Source organism: Canis lupus, chromosome 24 (genome assembly GCF_003254725.2).
Source record: "Canis lupus dingo isolate Sandy chromosome 24, ASM325472v2, whole genome shotgun sequence".
Lineage (NCBI taxonomy): Eukaryota > Metazoa > Chordata > Mammalia > Carnivora > Canidae > Canis > Canis lupus.
The window spans coordinates 21,325,667-21,343,040 of record NC_064266.1 but is presented as its reverse complement, the minus strand read 5'-3'; the positions used below and the strand labels follow the sequence as shown (position 1 = coordinate 21,343,040).

Genomic DNA, 17,374 nt, shown 5'->3' with positions numbered 1-17,374 from the left:
ATTCAAGGCCACTGGACGCAGACAGGAAGAGGCAGCGTCACCAGGCCTGGTGTAATCCAAACCAGATGCGGCCTCAGACCCATGGGGGTGGTCACTGTGGGCCTGGCCAAGGCCCAGAGGCAGGAAATAGTCTTGGAGGAACGTTCTCTGGGCTGGAACCAGCCGGGAGGAGCTGTCCCACTGAGGGTGTTAACCCCTCTTAGCCCACAGGGGGTGCCCAGGACCCTGGGCAGGGCAAGCTCATGGTGTAGGCCCCGTGGGGCACAGTGCACCTTGCAGGGAAGATCACGGTGTCATTGTAATGGGTGCCATGCAGGAGGGGCCTGGTGGGCAGGGCAGAGTAAGCGAGGGGCAGGGGATGCTCACAGCCTGGTACCAGGCACTTGAAGAATCACAGTCCAGAGCTTTGGCTGCGGCTCTGGCTCCAGCTGGCAGGCCCCAAACAGCCATAGAGTCTCTCCCTCCATCAGGATGGCTTCTAGGGTGAAAATCTTTTCCCTGAGAGGCTGCCTGGGATGGGAGTTCTAGTGACGGTAGTGGGGCTGGGGCCCAGGCCTGCAGAGAGGCAGAAACTCAGCCCCACACTGGGGGCTGCTGCTGTGCCTTTTTCCTGCATGTGCTCTGTGGCCCTTGGAGGGAACAAAATATCTCTGAACCCCCATTTCCTTACCCATTTTGTCAAGTCTATATCCTTTACCTCCAGGGACCAGGGGAGGCCCAAAGGAGGCCTCTGATAAATCAAAAAGAGCTTTCCAAGATGTGTTCCTGGGAGGTGATAGAAACAGAAGCAGTGATCAGCCCTGTTCCATGGCTCTGGGTGGGCTTCCTTCCTAGGAAGTGTTACTTTGCTGTGTAGCCTTGGGCATGTCACCTTCCCTCTCTGAACTGTTTCTACATCTGTGAAATACAGTGAATGAGCGCCCTATTCCATCTTGCGACTGTCACAACGACCTAGGAGTGGCAGTAGAGAGCAGAGCTGAGATTGTCATTTGTATATTATGGAGGAAATTGAGACCTGTGCTGAGAGTCAGGGGTCCTGGGTTCTAGTCCCAGGTGTCGCTCTCTGTTGAGGGGCCTTCCTTGTTTTGGCCTCGGTATCCCCAGCTGGATCCCAGCCCTGAATCTGTGCTATGGCTGGACCTCATTTCCTCATTCCCCCCCACCACCCCCACCACCACCCCATGGGTGTGACTCATCTCTCATCATCACGCTGTGTGGCCGAGGCTCAGCCTGGGTTGGGGCCAACGACGCTGAGAGAACTCAGAGGAAACCACAAGCCTGGCCCAGCTGGCAGGTGGTGAGCAGGCGGGCAGGCAGGCAGGCAGGCAGGGATCCATGGCCCTGGGATCCTGTGGCCCTGTAAGCCCACATCCCATCGAGAGCCCCAACCCAGGTTCCCCAGACCCCCCAAACCCTGAGTGTAAGACCCACCGGGCTTAGACCCTCAAATCTGCCACACCTTGCCCTACATGACACCTGCTGCAATGGAAGTCTGCACACATCTGCTGGAACAGGGCAAGAGTGGGGGTGACAACCCCCAGCCTTGCCCTCCGGGTCAATATTCATGGAGTCAGGGGAGGTAGGGATGAACAAGGTCTTGATGTATAGTTAAGTCCAAGATTTCTTAAGAGGTGGTCAGTGTGGCAGCTGGGAACAGGGCCTCTGGGCCCATACTGTCTGGTGCAAGCCCTGACTCTGCCATCGACTAGCCGTGCGACACCAAGCAAATGGCTTAACCTCCCTGAGGCTGGGTTTCCCCATCCAAGAGGTAGCAATGACACAATGCCTGCCCTGCAGGATCTCACTGTGAGCAATCAATGTGATCCTGAGTACATGGAGCCAGACCAGGGGGTACCCAGGGCTGGTACCTAGCAGCACTCCATGCATGTGAACTGCTGTCACCGCCATTCCTGCTGAAACCAACTCACCTCAAGCAGGCAGACCAGCTGCCCCACTTAGGCCAGTATCACCTCTGTCTGACTCAGTTGTCCTCACAGCCAGAAAGGCTGTGCCCTAATAGGGTCAAGCTCTCTTGCCCTCAGGGCTGCCCTCTCCAGCAGGTGGAGCCTCCTCCCCTGCACTGCAGGCCCCGGGTGCAGCAGGCTGTGGTCCATGGAAAGAGCAGAGAACAGCTCTCTTTCCCTTACCCCCCAAAGAGACCCCTCCCCTCACTGCAGGTCCAGCAGAGGCACCATGTGCCTGCCCAAACTTCTGGCTCCACCTGGAGACTCTGCTTTCTGCTGACACCTCGTTCTGGTGAGAAGTAGAGTGGCTCATGGGCAGAGCCTTGCTCGGGAGACAGGAGAGTTCATTTCAAGCTCTGGCTTCTGACTTGTTGAATAGCCTTTAACATCCTTTCCTTCTCTAAGCCTCAGTTTTCCCCTCTGTAAAATAGGAATAATAATAATACCCACCTCGTGAGCTTGCTGTGAAGGACAAATGAGTTAATATCCACACAAGCAATTAAATGGAGCCTTGCACTCAGTAAACACCCAAAAATGTTGGATGGTGCTGTGACAGAGGAGTAAACTGAGGCTCAAAGTAGGGAAGCTGCTTGCCCAGGACTGGGCAGCCTGGCTCCTGAGGTTGCGCCGGGAACCACCACGCTGTGCACTGAAGTGCCCCTGGAAGGCCTGGCACACAGCAGTGCTCAGTGAACTGTGGTCATCTCTGACCTCACCCAAGTGCATGCACACACAGAGGGAAGGGAGCCACATTCAACCTGTACATTTATTTACAAGGCACAAGCTGAGAGCAGGTTGGGGACTGCCCGAAGGCCTTCCCACTCCTCCTGGGCCCGCTGACCCCATCATCTGAAGCCACGGGTGACCCTTAGGACGAGGGCCCGGAGTGGCTGGGCTGGGCCAGCCTGGCCCTCAGGCAAGCTCGGGGGTGGTCTCCCTGTCCCCCAGGCCTCTCCTCTCCCCCTGCGCCAGGCCTGGGCTGGGCGTCCGTCTCTCACACAGAGTTCCTGTGTGTTGGTGGTCGTAAGGAAGGTGGGCGGGGGCTGGGCCAAGCCAGATGGTGTGTACTAGGCCTTATCTGTTGGGAGTGGGGAGGCGGGCGGGGGCATGGAGGTCCTCTCTCACAAAGCCTGCTCTGTCTCCCCTGGCAGCTGGGCCTCAGGAATTGGCCTTGCTGCCTTCCTGCCCCACCAAGGGCTTCCCGCCACAACCACAGAAGCCCCACATGCTGGGACCCCCAGTCTTCCCGGTCCAGCTAGGAGCAAGCTCGAGCCAGGGATACCCCAGGTGAGGCCAAGCAGGGGTCACCAGGGCAGCGATTCCAAGAGGGGGAGCTGAGGAGGGAAAACAGGGCTTGTGGCATCTGGGCTGTGGCTGATGGGGCCGGGGATCTGTCTGGGGAGGCATTAGCAGGATCGATTCAGGCCACATCTGAGGCGGCTCACGTCGGGGAAGCAGTCGCTGCGCGGGGTCGTGGGGAGCCCCGAGCCTCCCAGCCTGACGCAGCCTTGTCCTAGCCAGCTCACCCTGGGGGTCTGGCCCATCTGCTCTGGCCTTCTGGGCTGTGTGGCCTCAGCCCCGGCCACCGTGCGGCTGCGTCCAGGCCTCAGCTGCTCCTGGGGCTCAGACCCCCAGAGCCATGAGTGCCCCCGAGCTGCTGATCTTCTTGAAGCGGTTTGCAGCACTGACGGCAATGAAGTTTTTCTGAGGGATGAGGGAGAAGGATGGCGGTCAGCCTTGGGGCATTGGAGACACTGGGGCAGCTGAGCATCTCCTAAAGACCGTCTTCGTTCCACAATGGCCAGACGCTAGGGAGGGTGCAGTGCCCACAATGGCCACAGGAGGGGCCATGATACTGTATCTTCCAGGATTCCCTCTTCCTTCCTTCAACAGGTAAGCAGCCAGACCTGAGTACCTCTCTGCTCTAGATGCTCCAATAGTTCCTGTTTCACTCCAACTCAAACCTAAGCCCCTTACCATGGCCAACAAATCCCTCCACCTCCTGCCCCCCATTACTGTCTGATTTCTTCTGCCTTAAACCCTTGCTCATCCCACTCCAGCCTTACTGGCCTCCTACCTGTTCCTCACACTTGCCAACCACGCTCGTGCCTCAGGGCCTTTGCACTGGCTCTTCCCTCTCCCTGGAACACTCTTCTCCCCAGATCAGCATGGTTCACTCCTCACCTCCTTCGGGTTTTTTGTTCACATGTTCCTTCTCAGTGGGTCCTTCTTGACCACCCTATTTAAAAGTGCAACCCTCCCCTGGCACTCCTGATCATCCTTAGTTTTTTTTCTAGACCCCTTCCTTAATCCTTTTTAATAACTCCCCAGCCCCTACCCAAAGTAAGTCCACAAAGAACTAAAATCCTTATCTCTTTTGTCCATAGGTGTACTCCCAGGGCCTAGAAGTAGTATATGTTCAATAAGTATTTGTAAAATGAAGGGAAGAGGTCTGTGATGGAGTCAGAGATCTTTTTCTGAGCATGAGCCTCAAATAGACACCCCTCCCCACGGTGGGGGTGGTGGGTGGAGGGTCACTGCTCCAGGACAGGAATCAGCCCAGGACAAAGAGAGAAAAGCCAATCTTGTTTTCCAGACAGGGCTAGGCCTGGTCCATAGAAGCTGCCAAGGCAGGGCTGGTGGGGCCTGGATCTAGTGCCAGGAGCTCTTCCCGCCTGCGGCCCCTCCCGCCTCCCCACCCCATCCAGTGGTACCTTCCAGCGCCTCTTCATGAGGTATTTCTTAAGCAAGATCTGAGACTTGAGGCGTCGGTTACAGCGCTTGGCTTTCTCTGCCAGGTTGTTGAGCCAGGGGTGGGCAAGGCACTGGGCAGCGCTCATCCGGGCCCTGTGGGAGGGGGCAGTGTGGTGAGGGCGGGCAGGCATGCTTGTGAAGCACCAGAACCCAGCCGGACCGGCCCTCTTCCTACCTTGCCAGCCCACATGCACACACTCACACACACACACACACACACACACACACACACACACACGGGGCTTGCATGCTTGGGGTTTGTGTCCTCAAATGAGCCTCACCTCTGGTCCTTGACAATGAGGTTGGAGACAAAGTCTTTGGCTTCATCGGACACAGCCTCAAAGGTCTCCTCATCAAAGTACCAGTTGGAAGAGAGAACGTTGTTTAGCGTCTCTGTGTCATCATCTCCCAGGAAGGGGGAGAGGCCGCTCAGCCTGGGGAGAGGGGATGTCAGGGAGCAGGGAGGTGAGGACTGGAGATACTGAGTCACCTTTGGGGGCCCAGGAGATGGAGGTAGATCCTAGGAAGCAGCACCATATCCTGAAAAGACACCCAGCCTCTCGAGTGGGATAAACCTGGGCTTGACTCTGGCTGGGTGACCTTGGGCAAGTCATTTCCCCTCTCTGAGCCTCACTCTTCTCATTTATAAAATGGGCATAATCATCCCAGCTTCCCAGGGTTACAGTGAAGAAGAGGAATGATGAATGTACAGAAAATGTCTGCTGCCCCTCTGCCCCCACTCATCAAAGATCTGTTGTCCAGAGCCCTAGATTAGGATATTATGCCTTGAAGGGCCTTCATTTCTTCATCTACAAAATGGGTACGAAGTTCTCCTTTTCTGGTTCTCCCTAGCACTCCCAATCTCTGCAAACCCCTGACTGAGGGAGTGGGGAGATGGAACCCACCTTTCCAAGACCCCAAGGCCAATTTTGGTTCCAGCTGCCCACCCACGTGTCCCACCCCCATAGACACCAAACTCCTGCAGGACTCACAGCATATAGGTAATGACCCCCATACTCCACATGTCTGTCTTATCAGAGATTTGGTCATAATTCACCACCTCAGGTGACAGAAACTCTGGTGTCCCAAAATTCACCTTCAGCTTCTCATTGGGATTATACCTGGGAGTGAGAGCAAGAGGTCAGAGCACTGCCCTGGCCCATTCTCTGGCACCCTCCGCACCTCCCCTGTCTCCTGCCCACCTCAAAGGCTTGCCCTGCCCTCCCCACCCACCAGGGTGGTACCTCCGTGCCAGGCCAAAGTCAATGATCTTCACCATATGGCCTGTGGTGTTGACGCACAGGATGTTCTCTGGCTGAGGAGAAGGGGGTGGCCCGAATTGACCTCTGACCCAGCTCACCCTTCCCCCGCACCCAGATCCACCCACATCCCAAGCTCTCTGGACCAGAGGCCCAGGCTGCCAAAGTGGGCAGCCCGTCAGAGACCCCTGGACCTGCCTGCTCCTGGCACAGACAAGGACCCTAAAGCCCTGAGACGGACTTTCCCAGGGCAGGAACCATCTTTTCCTGGCCTCCTTGTTCCCCCAACCAGTGTCCAACTAAGGCACTGAGGAAGTGCTCAGCCAAGGCTCCTGGGAATCCTGTGGCACCAGCACAGGTGAGTGTGAGAATGACGTTCCTGGAAGGGCCTCCATTTCCTTCTCACATAACACAAGGACATAGGACTAATCTAAGGTCCCAAGGCAGAAATATTTTAGGTAGTTAATAATGGTTAAAAGGCAGGAGACTTCACACAAAAACACTGCTTTCCTGATCTCTGACACCTCCTGAAGCCCCAGAAGCCCTCACCACACAGCCACACAGCACCTGGTGTCAGTAACCACTGCCGCCTGAGCCAGGTGTCTGGCCCCCAGGTCTCCGAGTTCTCCACCCACCCTGGCCTAGCCCTCGTTGTTCATCTGGGCTCTGCGGGCATTTGATGAGAGGGTCCATTCTGAAGGTGGTTTTTTGAACTGATGCATCCAGCTAATGACCTGAGTAGCTCAACCTGGTGTTTGAACAAAACAGGGAAAGCAGAGGAAGATCCCAGGGTACAATCTTTTGGGGGAGCAAGACATACTCCGATCCCTCCTGAAGGATCGAGACTTCCCAAAGAGCCCTGGGAGGGGCCTTCAGGCCACGGTTTGCCCAACTTACTTCACTGTGAGACCCTTTTTCTTTTCTTTTTTTTTTAATTTTTATTTATTTATGATAGTCACACAGAGAGAGAGAGAGAGAGGCAGAGACACAGGCAGAGGGAGAAGCAGGCTCCGTGCACCGGGAGCCCGACGTGGGATTCAATCCCGGGTCTCCAGGATCGCGCCCTGGGCCAAAGGCAGGCGCCAAACCTCTGCGCCACCCAGGGATCCCAGTGAGACCCCTTTTCAATGAGAAACTTACTGCTATCCTGAAAAAACACATTTAAGGATAAAGAGGTTTAAGACAGCTTCTTCCCCAGGTGCTGTGCTTTAACCGGGGACCCTGCTCTGCCCCACAGGCACTGGCTTTTGCGGGGCAATGACAGGTCTCCGACGCGTTGCGCAGGTGCCAGCTCTGTCCAGAAGCTCAGGAGTCACCCTACTCTCCCCTTTCTCTGTCTCCTACCCCCTCCCACATCAGCAAATCAGATTGGCTCCATTTTCAGATCATACCCTTCTTCCCTCCACCACAGGCACTGGCACCAGCCCCCTTCCTCTATGCGCTTGGTGGTGACAGGCGCCTCCGAGATTCCCAGCTGCCACGTTGCCCGTTGAAAAACCCACCTCCTTACCCTCACTGGTCAGGAAGACAAAGGAAGCCCTTAGCCTCCCACCTCCCACCTACGGGTGAGCACGCCCGCCCGCAGGTGGGCTGCCGGAAGGTTCACACAGCCCCCCAGAACCGCTCTGACCCCGAGCCAGCCCGGCAGGGGTGTAGGCCAGGCCCAGCCCCACTTCTGCCCCAGGCTCTGGCCCCCCCGCTGCCTCTCCACATTCACCTGCTCTGCCTCCCCGTTACCCTCGCATACTTTTTATAACGCTTGTCACAGGTTGAAAATTATCTATTTTAGAAACGTCTGTGTCCCCCACTAACCTGGAGGCTCCAGGGGACAGGGGCGCGTCCTTCGTCACCCCTGCGGTAATGCCCGTGCTCGGCACAGTGCCCAGCAGCACAGGAGCAGCCTCACTCAAGAGAGGCACTCGACAGGTAATCATCAGAGGAACGAACGCAGGTCCTAGCCACCAGGCCGATGGGTGCCAGCCCTGCCCCCTGTCCTGCAGACACTAGCCCCCCGGCCCCCGGCGCACGCACTGCTCCTGCCTCCCCTACACCACAGCCAGCTTCGTGCTCCAGCACCTGCGACCAGCTGACCACAGCCGGCCTCATGCCCGAAGCAGCCCATTTGCTCTCCCTGACCAGCTCTGTGCAAGGGATGGAGCAAGGTCAGAGAAGGGATCCCAATATTCTTTCACTTTTTGCTGGCGCCTCTCGCATGTCTGTTGCTGCACTCATGCTATACTTAATTGATTTACTTTCCTGACTCCCCTTCTAGAACAAAAGTTCCACGAGGGCAGGCATTTTTGGCCATTTTGTTGACTACTGGATGTCCACTACCTACAACACTGCCGCCCATATAGGAGGGCCTCCGCAGACACTTGTGGAGTAAATGAACAAACGCTCCCAGCACTGTGAGGGGCCAGCAACACTTTAGCAACACTCAGCAAGTTCTATGCATGAGACGCTGAGCTTGGGGCTCACAGAACAGAGGATGTGCACTTAGTACTACACTAGAAGCCCCTGAGAGCTAGGACCAAGTGTATTTTACTCTCTTTTGTATACCTGGCTCTGGTACTTAGTAAAGCCTCAATAAACCCCTTGAGATCTACAGATAGAAGGATGGAGAGAGGATGAGAAGGACCAATGGGAGGTTGGAGGGATAGCTGCTTGCAACCCTGGTTTTACGTGGCCAGATGCTGCTCCTGCCCATCCCGGGAGGCCCCAGCCTCAGTACCTTGAGGTCCAGGTGCAGAACCCGCATCTTGTGCATGAAGAGGATCCCGTCGCAGATCTGCCTGACAAACACCATGGTGTCCACCTCAGTCAGCTGATAATCCTCATCCACAATCCTCTCGAAGAGTTCGCCGCCCTCGATGCTGTGTGCACAGACCCCTCTACAGGCTTGCTTCCGGGCCAGCTGGCACCGCCACCCAATCCCCTGCCCCACTGCCAGCACTCACTACTCCATGAACAGGACTATCTCATGTGAGGTCTCGATGGCCGCATAGAGCTGGATCAGGTTGCGGTGGTTCAGCTGGTTCATCACCTCGATCTCAAGCATCACCATTTCCTGGGCACCAGGGAAGCCAGGGTTACAACCGGAGTGTCACCGCACACTGCCCTCCACCCTCCATACCTCTGCTCTGGACCAGACCTGTCAGGCCTGGCCTCCACCACTGCCCGGCCTCCTCCTTGCTGGCCTCCTTGCTTCCCATCTCTCCCTACCCCCAGCTCATGTCCTTGCCGTGGGTCATTCCTGCCGGGAGACCGTTCCTTTGCCAGTTCCTCCCCCCCCCCCCCCGATTGAATACTGGGGTGCCTGAGGGCCAGTCCTCCACTCATCACTCTCCCCACTGCACTCTCTCCCTGGGCTTTCTCCTCAAGTCCTTGCCATTCCATGCAAATGTGATTAATTCCCAAATCCTCATTTCCACCACTGAACGTGCCCTTGAACTGCAGGCACCAACAGCTCCAAAGGCCTAACTGCCATTCCCCTCGGATGGCTAAGAGACATCCTGGATCTCTCAGGTCCAAATGAAACCCTTTCCACTACCCCTGCCCCACAGCTGAGTAGCCTTCAGCTTGCCTGTCTGCAAAAGGGCAGGCCCCCTTGCCTAGGCATGCAGGACAAACAGGAGCTGACCCAGATTCCTCTCATTCTCACACCCTGCATCGGGAAATCCCTCTAGATTTCAAATCCAGCAACTTCTCACCTGTTCCACCACTGCCTTCTTGGCCTAAGCTGCCATTATTTGTCACTTTCAGAAAGGGTGAATGCCAACTGTCACACTGGTAGCTTGAAATCAGCCATGGTAGGAATATTTGTAACCAGGGAAATTTCTAAATGCTACAGATGGGTCCCTTTCCCCTGCCTGTCCCCTCACTCCTCAGCATCACATCACTGTCCCGATTTTCCCATTTTCTCCATGATTCTAGTACTTCATTCACGTCTCACTGGACCCATGCTTCCTCAAGAGATGCCTGACCTCACCACCCTATCTTGATGGCCCCCATGGGTCCTACACTCCCTGTCCCCTACCTGGCATTATATTTCTTCCTAGCACTTCTCAGTTCCTAATGCCATGCTTTCTGCCCATGTTGTGTTTAGTTGTCTGCCCTTGTTCTAGCATGTCAGCCCAGGAGGACAGGGACTCATGGACTTCACTGCTGCTTCCCCAGCACCTGGCACAGTGAATGGCCCAGAAAAAGGGCTCAATAATTAACTAATCAGGAGCGGATTCTTATTAATCTCCAGAGCAGATATCTTGAGCATCTATACTGAGCCAGGTCCATGACAGAGGCCTGGAGACCCAGCAGGCAAGTGCAAGAGCTGGAGAAAGATGAAGTCACATGGAAACTGCATGGCTTCCCAATGTGCTAGAGCTGTGATGGAAAGGCAGGGCTGCTGGGCTCTGGAGCTTCTCCTCATGCTCCTCCTGGGCTCAAGGCCTCCACAGGTGCTGTGTCTCTGTCTCAGATGACCATAAGCTTACTTCCTGGCTTCCCTGCCTCAACCCAAAGGTCCATAACAGGCCTCTGTCACTCCTGTTCTTCAGGCTTTCCCTCTCATAGTCCCCTCGGCTTGAAACTCTCTTCCCTGCCTCTCCACTGGAACCAGCAACCCCTTTGAGCCTTCATTGGAGAGAGACAGGCCGGCTAAATCAGAAGGCTCCTCTGCAGTCCCCTCCTTACCCCCTCTTGACCTCCACCTGACCCCCTCTAAACTCTCTGCTGAAACTCACTCGATCCCCTCCTGACCCCACCTGAGACCCTGCCTGACCCCCACCCTAGCTTTCCTGAGTTACAGCCCTCACCACAACAGGTGGCTAGGTAGTCATCACCTCCTCACGCACCTGACTCTTGCTCCACATGGGCCTCTGCCTACATTCATTCATTCATCCACTCTTTCATTCGTTCCTTAAACAAACACTGCCCTCGGCCTCTGAACCCAGCCTGGGCCAGGTGTGGAGGCACAGTTCTGGACAGGTCTGATTACCTTGGCACTCCCTGAGGGCGGAAACCATACTCATTTCACTTTGGGACCCCCAGTGCCCAGCACAGGGCCTGGCACAGAGCCCACACTCATTGTGTTTGAACCAAACAGAAGGCAGGAAGGTCCTGTGCCTAGAAGGGGAAGTCCCCAGGGTAAGTTCACCACCTGAGGTGTCTTGTTTATGGGTAGGGGCTTCAGGCCCCTGTGGCAGGGTTGTCTGTCTGTCCATCTGTCTATCTGAGTGACATCTTCAGCGCATCAAGGTTCACACACCAAGCCCCTGGTGCAGACATATGGATGGAGGGAGGTGAGACGTTTGCACTTGAAGGATCCCCTCTCCATCCCACGGAGCCAGCCCCTACTACCTTGTCTTTGGGTGTCTGTTTCTTGATGACCTTGGCTGCCAACTTGAGGCCTGTGGCTTTCTCTGTGCAGGTACAGACTGCTCCAAACTTGCCGCTGAAGAGAGAAGAGGTTGGGAGGGAGAGGGTTCCTGGGGGGAACCGGGCTGAGGTAGGAGCTTGTGTTCTGCTCCTGTCTGGATCCCTCTCTGTGAGATGGGATGCTTGCCCCGGCTACCCTGACTCCCTCCTGAAGCTGTGAGCTCTATTGCAGGGACAGTGGCTGAATCGCACAAACCATGGGCACAGGACGGGTAGGCTCATCCACAGGATGGCCCCTGATGTTACAGCTCACAGCCTTGTCATAAGCATGAGCCCTGGGGCTCTGGGCCCCAGAAGAAGGCACCTATAGGGCTTTTTATGAAGCCCTTTGAGGTGGTTAGGGTGGTACCTGAAACTAAAACAGACAGGAAAGTACTGCTCGTCTCCTATGGGAAATACTGCCTAATCAATGGTGTGTCTGTGTGAGACACTTGGACATGAGTGCGTATCAACCCACGTGACAGCTTATGTAGGAAGAGGCAAGTGAGCATGTGGAATTAGTTGTGTCTGTGTAGATCATGTACAATTGAGGTGTGTGGGGGCCTTGCACATGTCGGGGCTTGATGCTCTCCTGCCTGTGGGTCAGGGGCTCGGGGTCCCAGCTCTCACCCGCCCAACGCCTCCTTGGAGTTCAGGCTGAATTGACTGTTGACGTTCCCAGGCCTCAGCTCCACGATGCGGTGGGGAAAGGGGGCTGGGGGTGGCGGACAATCATCTGGGGAGGCAGAGCAGAACCATCACAGTCAGGGCCAGGGGCTGCTGAGCATGCGCCCCAGCACCACCCCCTCCTGCCTGGCCTGGGCTCCATCCGGGGAAGTTCACCAAGTGATACCTGGAGGACAGCTGGCTCCAGGATAGGGGCTAGGGGGTCCCAGTTTCCAGTTTCAGCTCTGCCACCAACACACAAATGGCCTTGGGACTCTGTCAGAGGGGGCTCAGCGTCTCCTAGCACAACAATGGGGACAGCTGATTGGACTTCTCAGACCCTCTGGCATTATAAGGTGTGAAGTCTCCAACCCAAACTATCTGCATTTCCATTAAAGAATAAAAGTTGGCTGTGGGGGGGGTGGGGGGGGAGGCAGTGGGGGACACGAAATCGTGGAGTGCCAGAGAGGCCTTACTATGCCTGAATGATGGGGTAGGTGACGGGACCCGCCTACCATCCCCTCTAATTACACCAGGAGCTGGCAGGCCTGGCAGAATGGTTGCCCAACCTGGGCATGGCCCAAGGGCAGGGGGAGGGCCGGGAGGAGCCGGGGACGGAAATGTTTGTGGGGAGGGGCCGCCACCTAGCGGCAACCATGGGGAACAGCGGGCCCTGGCGGCCGACAGGCTGAGTCATCGGGAATGGAAACCTCTTTATAAATAGCAAGAGACAGCAGGGAAGCCGGGCTGGTGATAAATCTGATGGCCCTTGGAGGTTGTTCAGGTCCCGTCACCCCAAGGATGTGATTTCTGGAGGGGGCGAGGGAGAAGTTTCTGCTGCTGCTTGGGGGAGGCGGCAGGTCTCCTGGCTGCCACCCTGCCGCCAGGCCCTCCCACCCTGTCTGGGTGGCACTGTGCCGCTGACCCGGCAGGCTGGCTGGGCTTCCAAGGCACCTCAGCCTGGAGGGGATGGGTGTCAGGACACTCTGGGCTCTTCTGACCCTATCTCACCCCACCCCCAGCCCTGCCGCACCCCTACCCAGGCCTTTTCCCTATTCACCTGCTCCCCAAGCTTGCTCATGCTCAGTGGCTCCTGCTGCCAATTGAATAAACCACCAAACCACCAGCTCCTTGTCTGATCGTCACTTAAGGCCACTCCACAGTCCTGCCCCATCTCACGTGCCCAGCTTCCTTGGTCACTGCTCCCATGCACAGGCACCTATGCTTCTCAGCTCACCAGCCCTCTATGGCTCTCATGACCCTCCCCACCCCCTCCAGGACGTCCTTTAACTACCAAAGCCTGGCCTTTGAGCCATTCTACAGACTGACTTCAAATTCCACTGTCCGGAGAGTTGGTGCTGCTCCAAAACCTGATTTTTTTTTTTTTCAAAATCCCATTACAAAGTAAAAGAAAGCCAAAAGCGAGCTCTGAAGTGGCTCTGTTTGGATAGGTTCAAATCCTGTCCTAGCTGTGGATTTGGGGCACTCACTCCATTTCCCTTTCTCTGAGACTCCATTTCCTCATCTATCAAAAGAGACTAGGAACTTGTACTTCTTAGAGTTGTGTGACACCCAGATGGGTCAGCCTGGGTGAGGCATGGCTCAGAGAAGCTCAGTCCTCTAAACAGGGAGACGTGGGGACACCTGGGGACCCCCCCTTCCCTCCCCAGCCCCCACCTGCCCTGGCCTACCCAAAATCTGGAAGCAGTCCTCCTCCTTGGCTGTGGGACAGAGGGCCTGCCCCACCTCCGATTTCTCCGAGGGAACAGCCTGGAACTCGATCCCCCTTGAGGTGTCCCCTTGCACCACAGCCTGGTCAGCCTGGCCTGAAGCCTTCTCTCCAGCTTCCTTCTGGCTCTCTGCCGGGATGTTCTTCCCTCCTTCTTCTACCTTGGCTAGCTCCGGATCCTTGGGGCTGGGGGTCACAGGCACCCCTTCAAAGATGAGGTCTGATGCCTCATTCAGGGGTTCCTCAGCTGGCAGCTTCTCAGGCCTAGAATGTGAGAACACAAAGGTGAGGCCTTTAACAGCTACAGCACTGCTTCTGCCTCCAGGAGGCCTTGATGCTTCCATAGGCTCTTCTGTAATTCAGAGTCAATACAACCATACCCTATTCTCCCTTCCTGCTCTGGTCCCCACCATGTCCTCAAATACACGGGGTGAGGCATTCGAATTCACTTTATACTAAATCAAGGGACATTAATAACACTATACATGACGGTGGTCATTATCTTGACTCTCAATGCACTAATAGATCATTAACATCTACTAATGGGATTGTTGTTTTGGTTAATCATTATGTGATTACAATTAGATTATGGAGCTCTTGATTCATACAAACTGTGGCAATGCAATTGATTAATGTATCGGTGATATCAATGTATTAATTGATATTAATACATAATTCAGACTGATAGAGTGCTATTATTGTGGTTTATAATGTATCATTAATATCATTCATATGATTAGCATTCAGGTAAGTCTAACAGATTGCCTCATAAGACTGGTCTATATTAAAGTTATGAAAGCATTAGAAATGATCTATCAATCTAATTATTAGTTATTTTTTATATCATAGTAAGAAGAAATGTTATCTTTTCCTCCCAATATCTCAGTCCTGCCCTTGGCTAGAACCAAGTACACAGAGTAAGGGGAACTCTGGATTCCACTAGCTCCATGAAGAAGTCTTCGAGGACCTCTCTGACTTGACATTCCAGGTGTCTATGAACTATCACCATGTCCTGATTTCTGCAGGGGCGCAAGGTAGTAGAACCAATGCCCAGGACAGATACTATACATCAGAACTGCCCCTGCCCAATCTGGCACTGAACGTGGTGACAAGGACGCCCAAGACATAGGAACTAAACACAACTTCTGGGGACAGAGCCTTGGACCCCTCCCCACTGCCAGACAGGGGACATTCACCTGGAGATGATGGCAGGGCAGCTGGGGCTGTGCAGAAAGGCGGGTGAGCCCCTCCTGACCCCTGCTTGGCCCTCGGCCGCCTTCTTGTGTGCCTTGGGCTCTGGGGGGCCCTGGCTGCCTGAGGCCTCCTCCTGCTTGGCACTGGGCTTCTTGACGCTGGCCTCCGCTGTCGCAGTCTCCTGCGGCAGGGCTGCTGGCTGCCCAACACCGCCCTCCGCAGGCCCCCCACCCATATCACCTTTTCCCTCAGGGCCCTGGCTGCTAGTTGAGGGTTGGGCCAGGGCCTCGTCCTCTTTCTTTAGGGCAGCAACTTTGGCATCTTTCTGCACGGTGGGTGGGTCAGGCTCTTTCTTTGGTTGTGGGGTCCCGGGTTCTTTCTTTGCATCGGGGGGGCCAGGTTCTTCCTTTGGGTCTGAGGGGCCAGGTTCCTTCTTCCCATCTGGGGGCCCAGGACCTTTCTTTGGATCTGGTGGACCAGACTCTTTCTCTGTAGCCAGAGGTCCTTCACCTGCTGTACCATTAGGTGCCTTGTCTGAGAAGGAAGAGGGATACCGGTCAGGATCCACCCTCCCCTCCTGGGACCAGGCTGGCCAAGGACCAGCTCTGGGCCCAAGTCCCCACCTAGGCAGCGATCTGCGAATGCATGCCCCACTGAGGCTCTGGGACCATCTAATGGCCTCTAGAGATGGGTCGCTGGCACCTTAGAGGCCCCTGGGGGAGACTTCTGGTCCTCTGATGCACCTTGATACCCCCACCATCCCTGGCCTTGAATGTTTGGGTGCCATCATGAGGGCTTAACATTTTCCCTGTCTCTCCAGGGAGGGCTTCGCATAGGCCCTCAATCCCGCCCAAACTTACCCAGAAATAGTTATAATTTCTGGGCCCTTCATGAGCCATACAGAAAAGGCCGCGGGGGCACAGAACTCCCACTGAGGAATGGGCCTGGACCTGGATTCAAACACCCCTTCCCAGGCTCCTCCCTCTGTATCCTGCCCCAGCTTGGCACCTGTTGATGGGCTCTGGATTTCCAGCTCCACTGCTCCGTTTTCTGCCGCCATGAGGTAGGGAGGCGTGTGCTTCTCTTGTCTACCCAAGTCTTTATAGCTGCAGAAAGAAGACTGAGGTGTGTCAGGCTGTCAGGTTCCTTCTCTTGTCTGGCTGAGAGGAGCCAGGGCCAGCTGACTGAGGCTTTTGGAGCAGAGAGGGGCAACCTGATGGCCGCCTGACTTGCAGCGGCTGCCCAGGAGTGCTCCTGGGGCAGTTGTAAGGGATTGGGCTGGGTGGGCAGAGGCGGAGGCAGGGGCGCGGGCAGGGGAGGCGGGGACGGAGGAGAGGATCCCTTACACCAGGGGCCATGCAGCTCGGACTGCCACCACCTGTCACTCTTGGCCCCCGTTCAGAGGACACGGCATTCTTCCCACAGACCGACCGGGGGGGAGAGTAGTGTTGGAACAGGCAGGAAGAGAAAAAGGAGGGGGCCACTAGGCCCCCAAGGGAGCAGCCTTTTCCCAGGCCTTGCCCAGTATCACTGGCTTGGACCTGTCCAGGCAGGGGGCCTGGCACAAGAGGGGCTCCCGGGCAGGGCTGGAGGGCAAGACTGTGCTCGGCCCTGGCCCTGGCTCTGCACACCTGCATGCCGCATCTCTTGGGGTTGCCCAGAAACTGCTTAGAGACATGTAGGCCATGGGGATAATCACCCTGACCCCACTGTCCAGCTCTGTGCCCATGATCCTGCTCCTGGCATCCAGACCTGCTGGGGGCATCTCTGGAGAAGAAATTGTCTCAGGGGCACTTGCTCAACCTGTGCAGGGGCCTGAAAGTCTTTTCTTTTGAAAATGTATTTTTCTGGGGCTCCTGGAGAGACGGAGGCTGCCCCAAGCAGCAGTGGGAGAGGGTCAGTGCTCATGCCCACCCCGCACCAAGCAGATTGGTTCTCCCCAGTGGCCTTCTTGAAAGGAGGGGGCTGGTGGAGTCTTTCCCAAGAATCCTCCACCACAGTGGTGGCCTGGGGGCCACTCAAGACCAAGATGATGAAGCTGAGATGGATGGGGAGAGGTATGATCCTTCCCATCCAGGGGCTGCCTTCCACCATCCAGGGGCTGCCTACCCAGAGCCTGTCTCTGAGGGGCGCCTGGAAGGCTGGCTGAGCTGAGTGCACTTGAAACAGCCCTGCAGTGGGCGTCTGAGTTCAGGGTCGGACTGTGGTGACCCACCCTGTCCCTCCACCGGTACTCTCACATGAAGGAAACCAGCCCTGCCCTCAAAAGGAGGGAGGTGGAAATGAGCAGCAGGTCTGAGCAAAAAGAAAAATTCTGTAGCTGTGAACAAGATTGAGCTGGCTGTGAGGGGCACTTGGGTGGCTCAGTGGTTGTGCATCTGCCTTTGGCTCAGGTC

At 55.9% G+C, this 17,374-nt stretch overlaps 1 protein-coding gene across 1 annotated transcript; it reads right to left on the bottom strand.

Annotated features, from left to right (window-relative positions):
- Nucleotides 1-2,712: 2,712 nt before the first annotated feature.
- Nucleotides 2,713-16,283, bottom strand: MYLK2 (myosin light chain kinase 2). The gene is made up of 12 exons (XM_025469648.3): nt 15,987-16,283; nt 14,981-15,512; nt 13,747-14,048; nt 12,020-12,125; nt 11,333-11,426; nt 8,935-9,044; nt 8,709-8,850; nt 5,963-6,033; nt 5,711-5,839; nt 5,000-5,152; nt 4,679-4,811; nt 2,713-3,668 (listed from the first exon to the last, which is right to left on the bottom strand). The coding sequence occupies exons 1-12, from the start codon at nt 16,036-16,038 to the stop codon at nt 3,588-3,590; spliced, it is 1,905 nt and encodes a 634-aa protein (XP_025325433.1). The 5' UTR covers nt 16,039-16,283; the 3' UTR covers nt 2,713-3,587.
- Between the last annotated feature and the right edge of the window lie 1,091 nt (nt 16,284-17,374).

Coding starts and splice junctions, on each gene's coding strand:
- MYLK2 (XM_025469648.3), bottom strand. CDS start 16,038: ATGGCGGCAGAAAACGGAGCAGTGGAGCTGGAAATCCAGAGCCCATCA. Junction 11,427..12,019: donor TCCAAGGAGGCGTTGGGCGG/GTGAGAGCTGGG, acceptor TTCTCTCTTCAG/CGGCAAGTTTGGAGCAGTCT. Junction 9,045..11,332: donor AACAGACACCCAAAGACAAG/GTAGTAGGGGCT, acceptor CCTGGTGCCCAG/GAAATGGTGATGCTTGAGAT.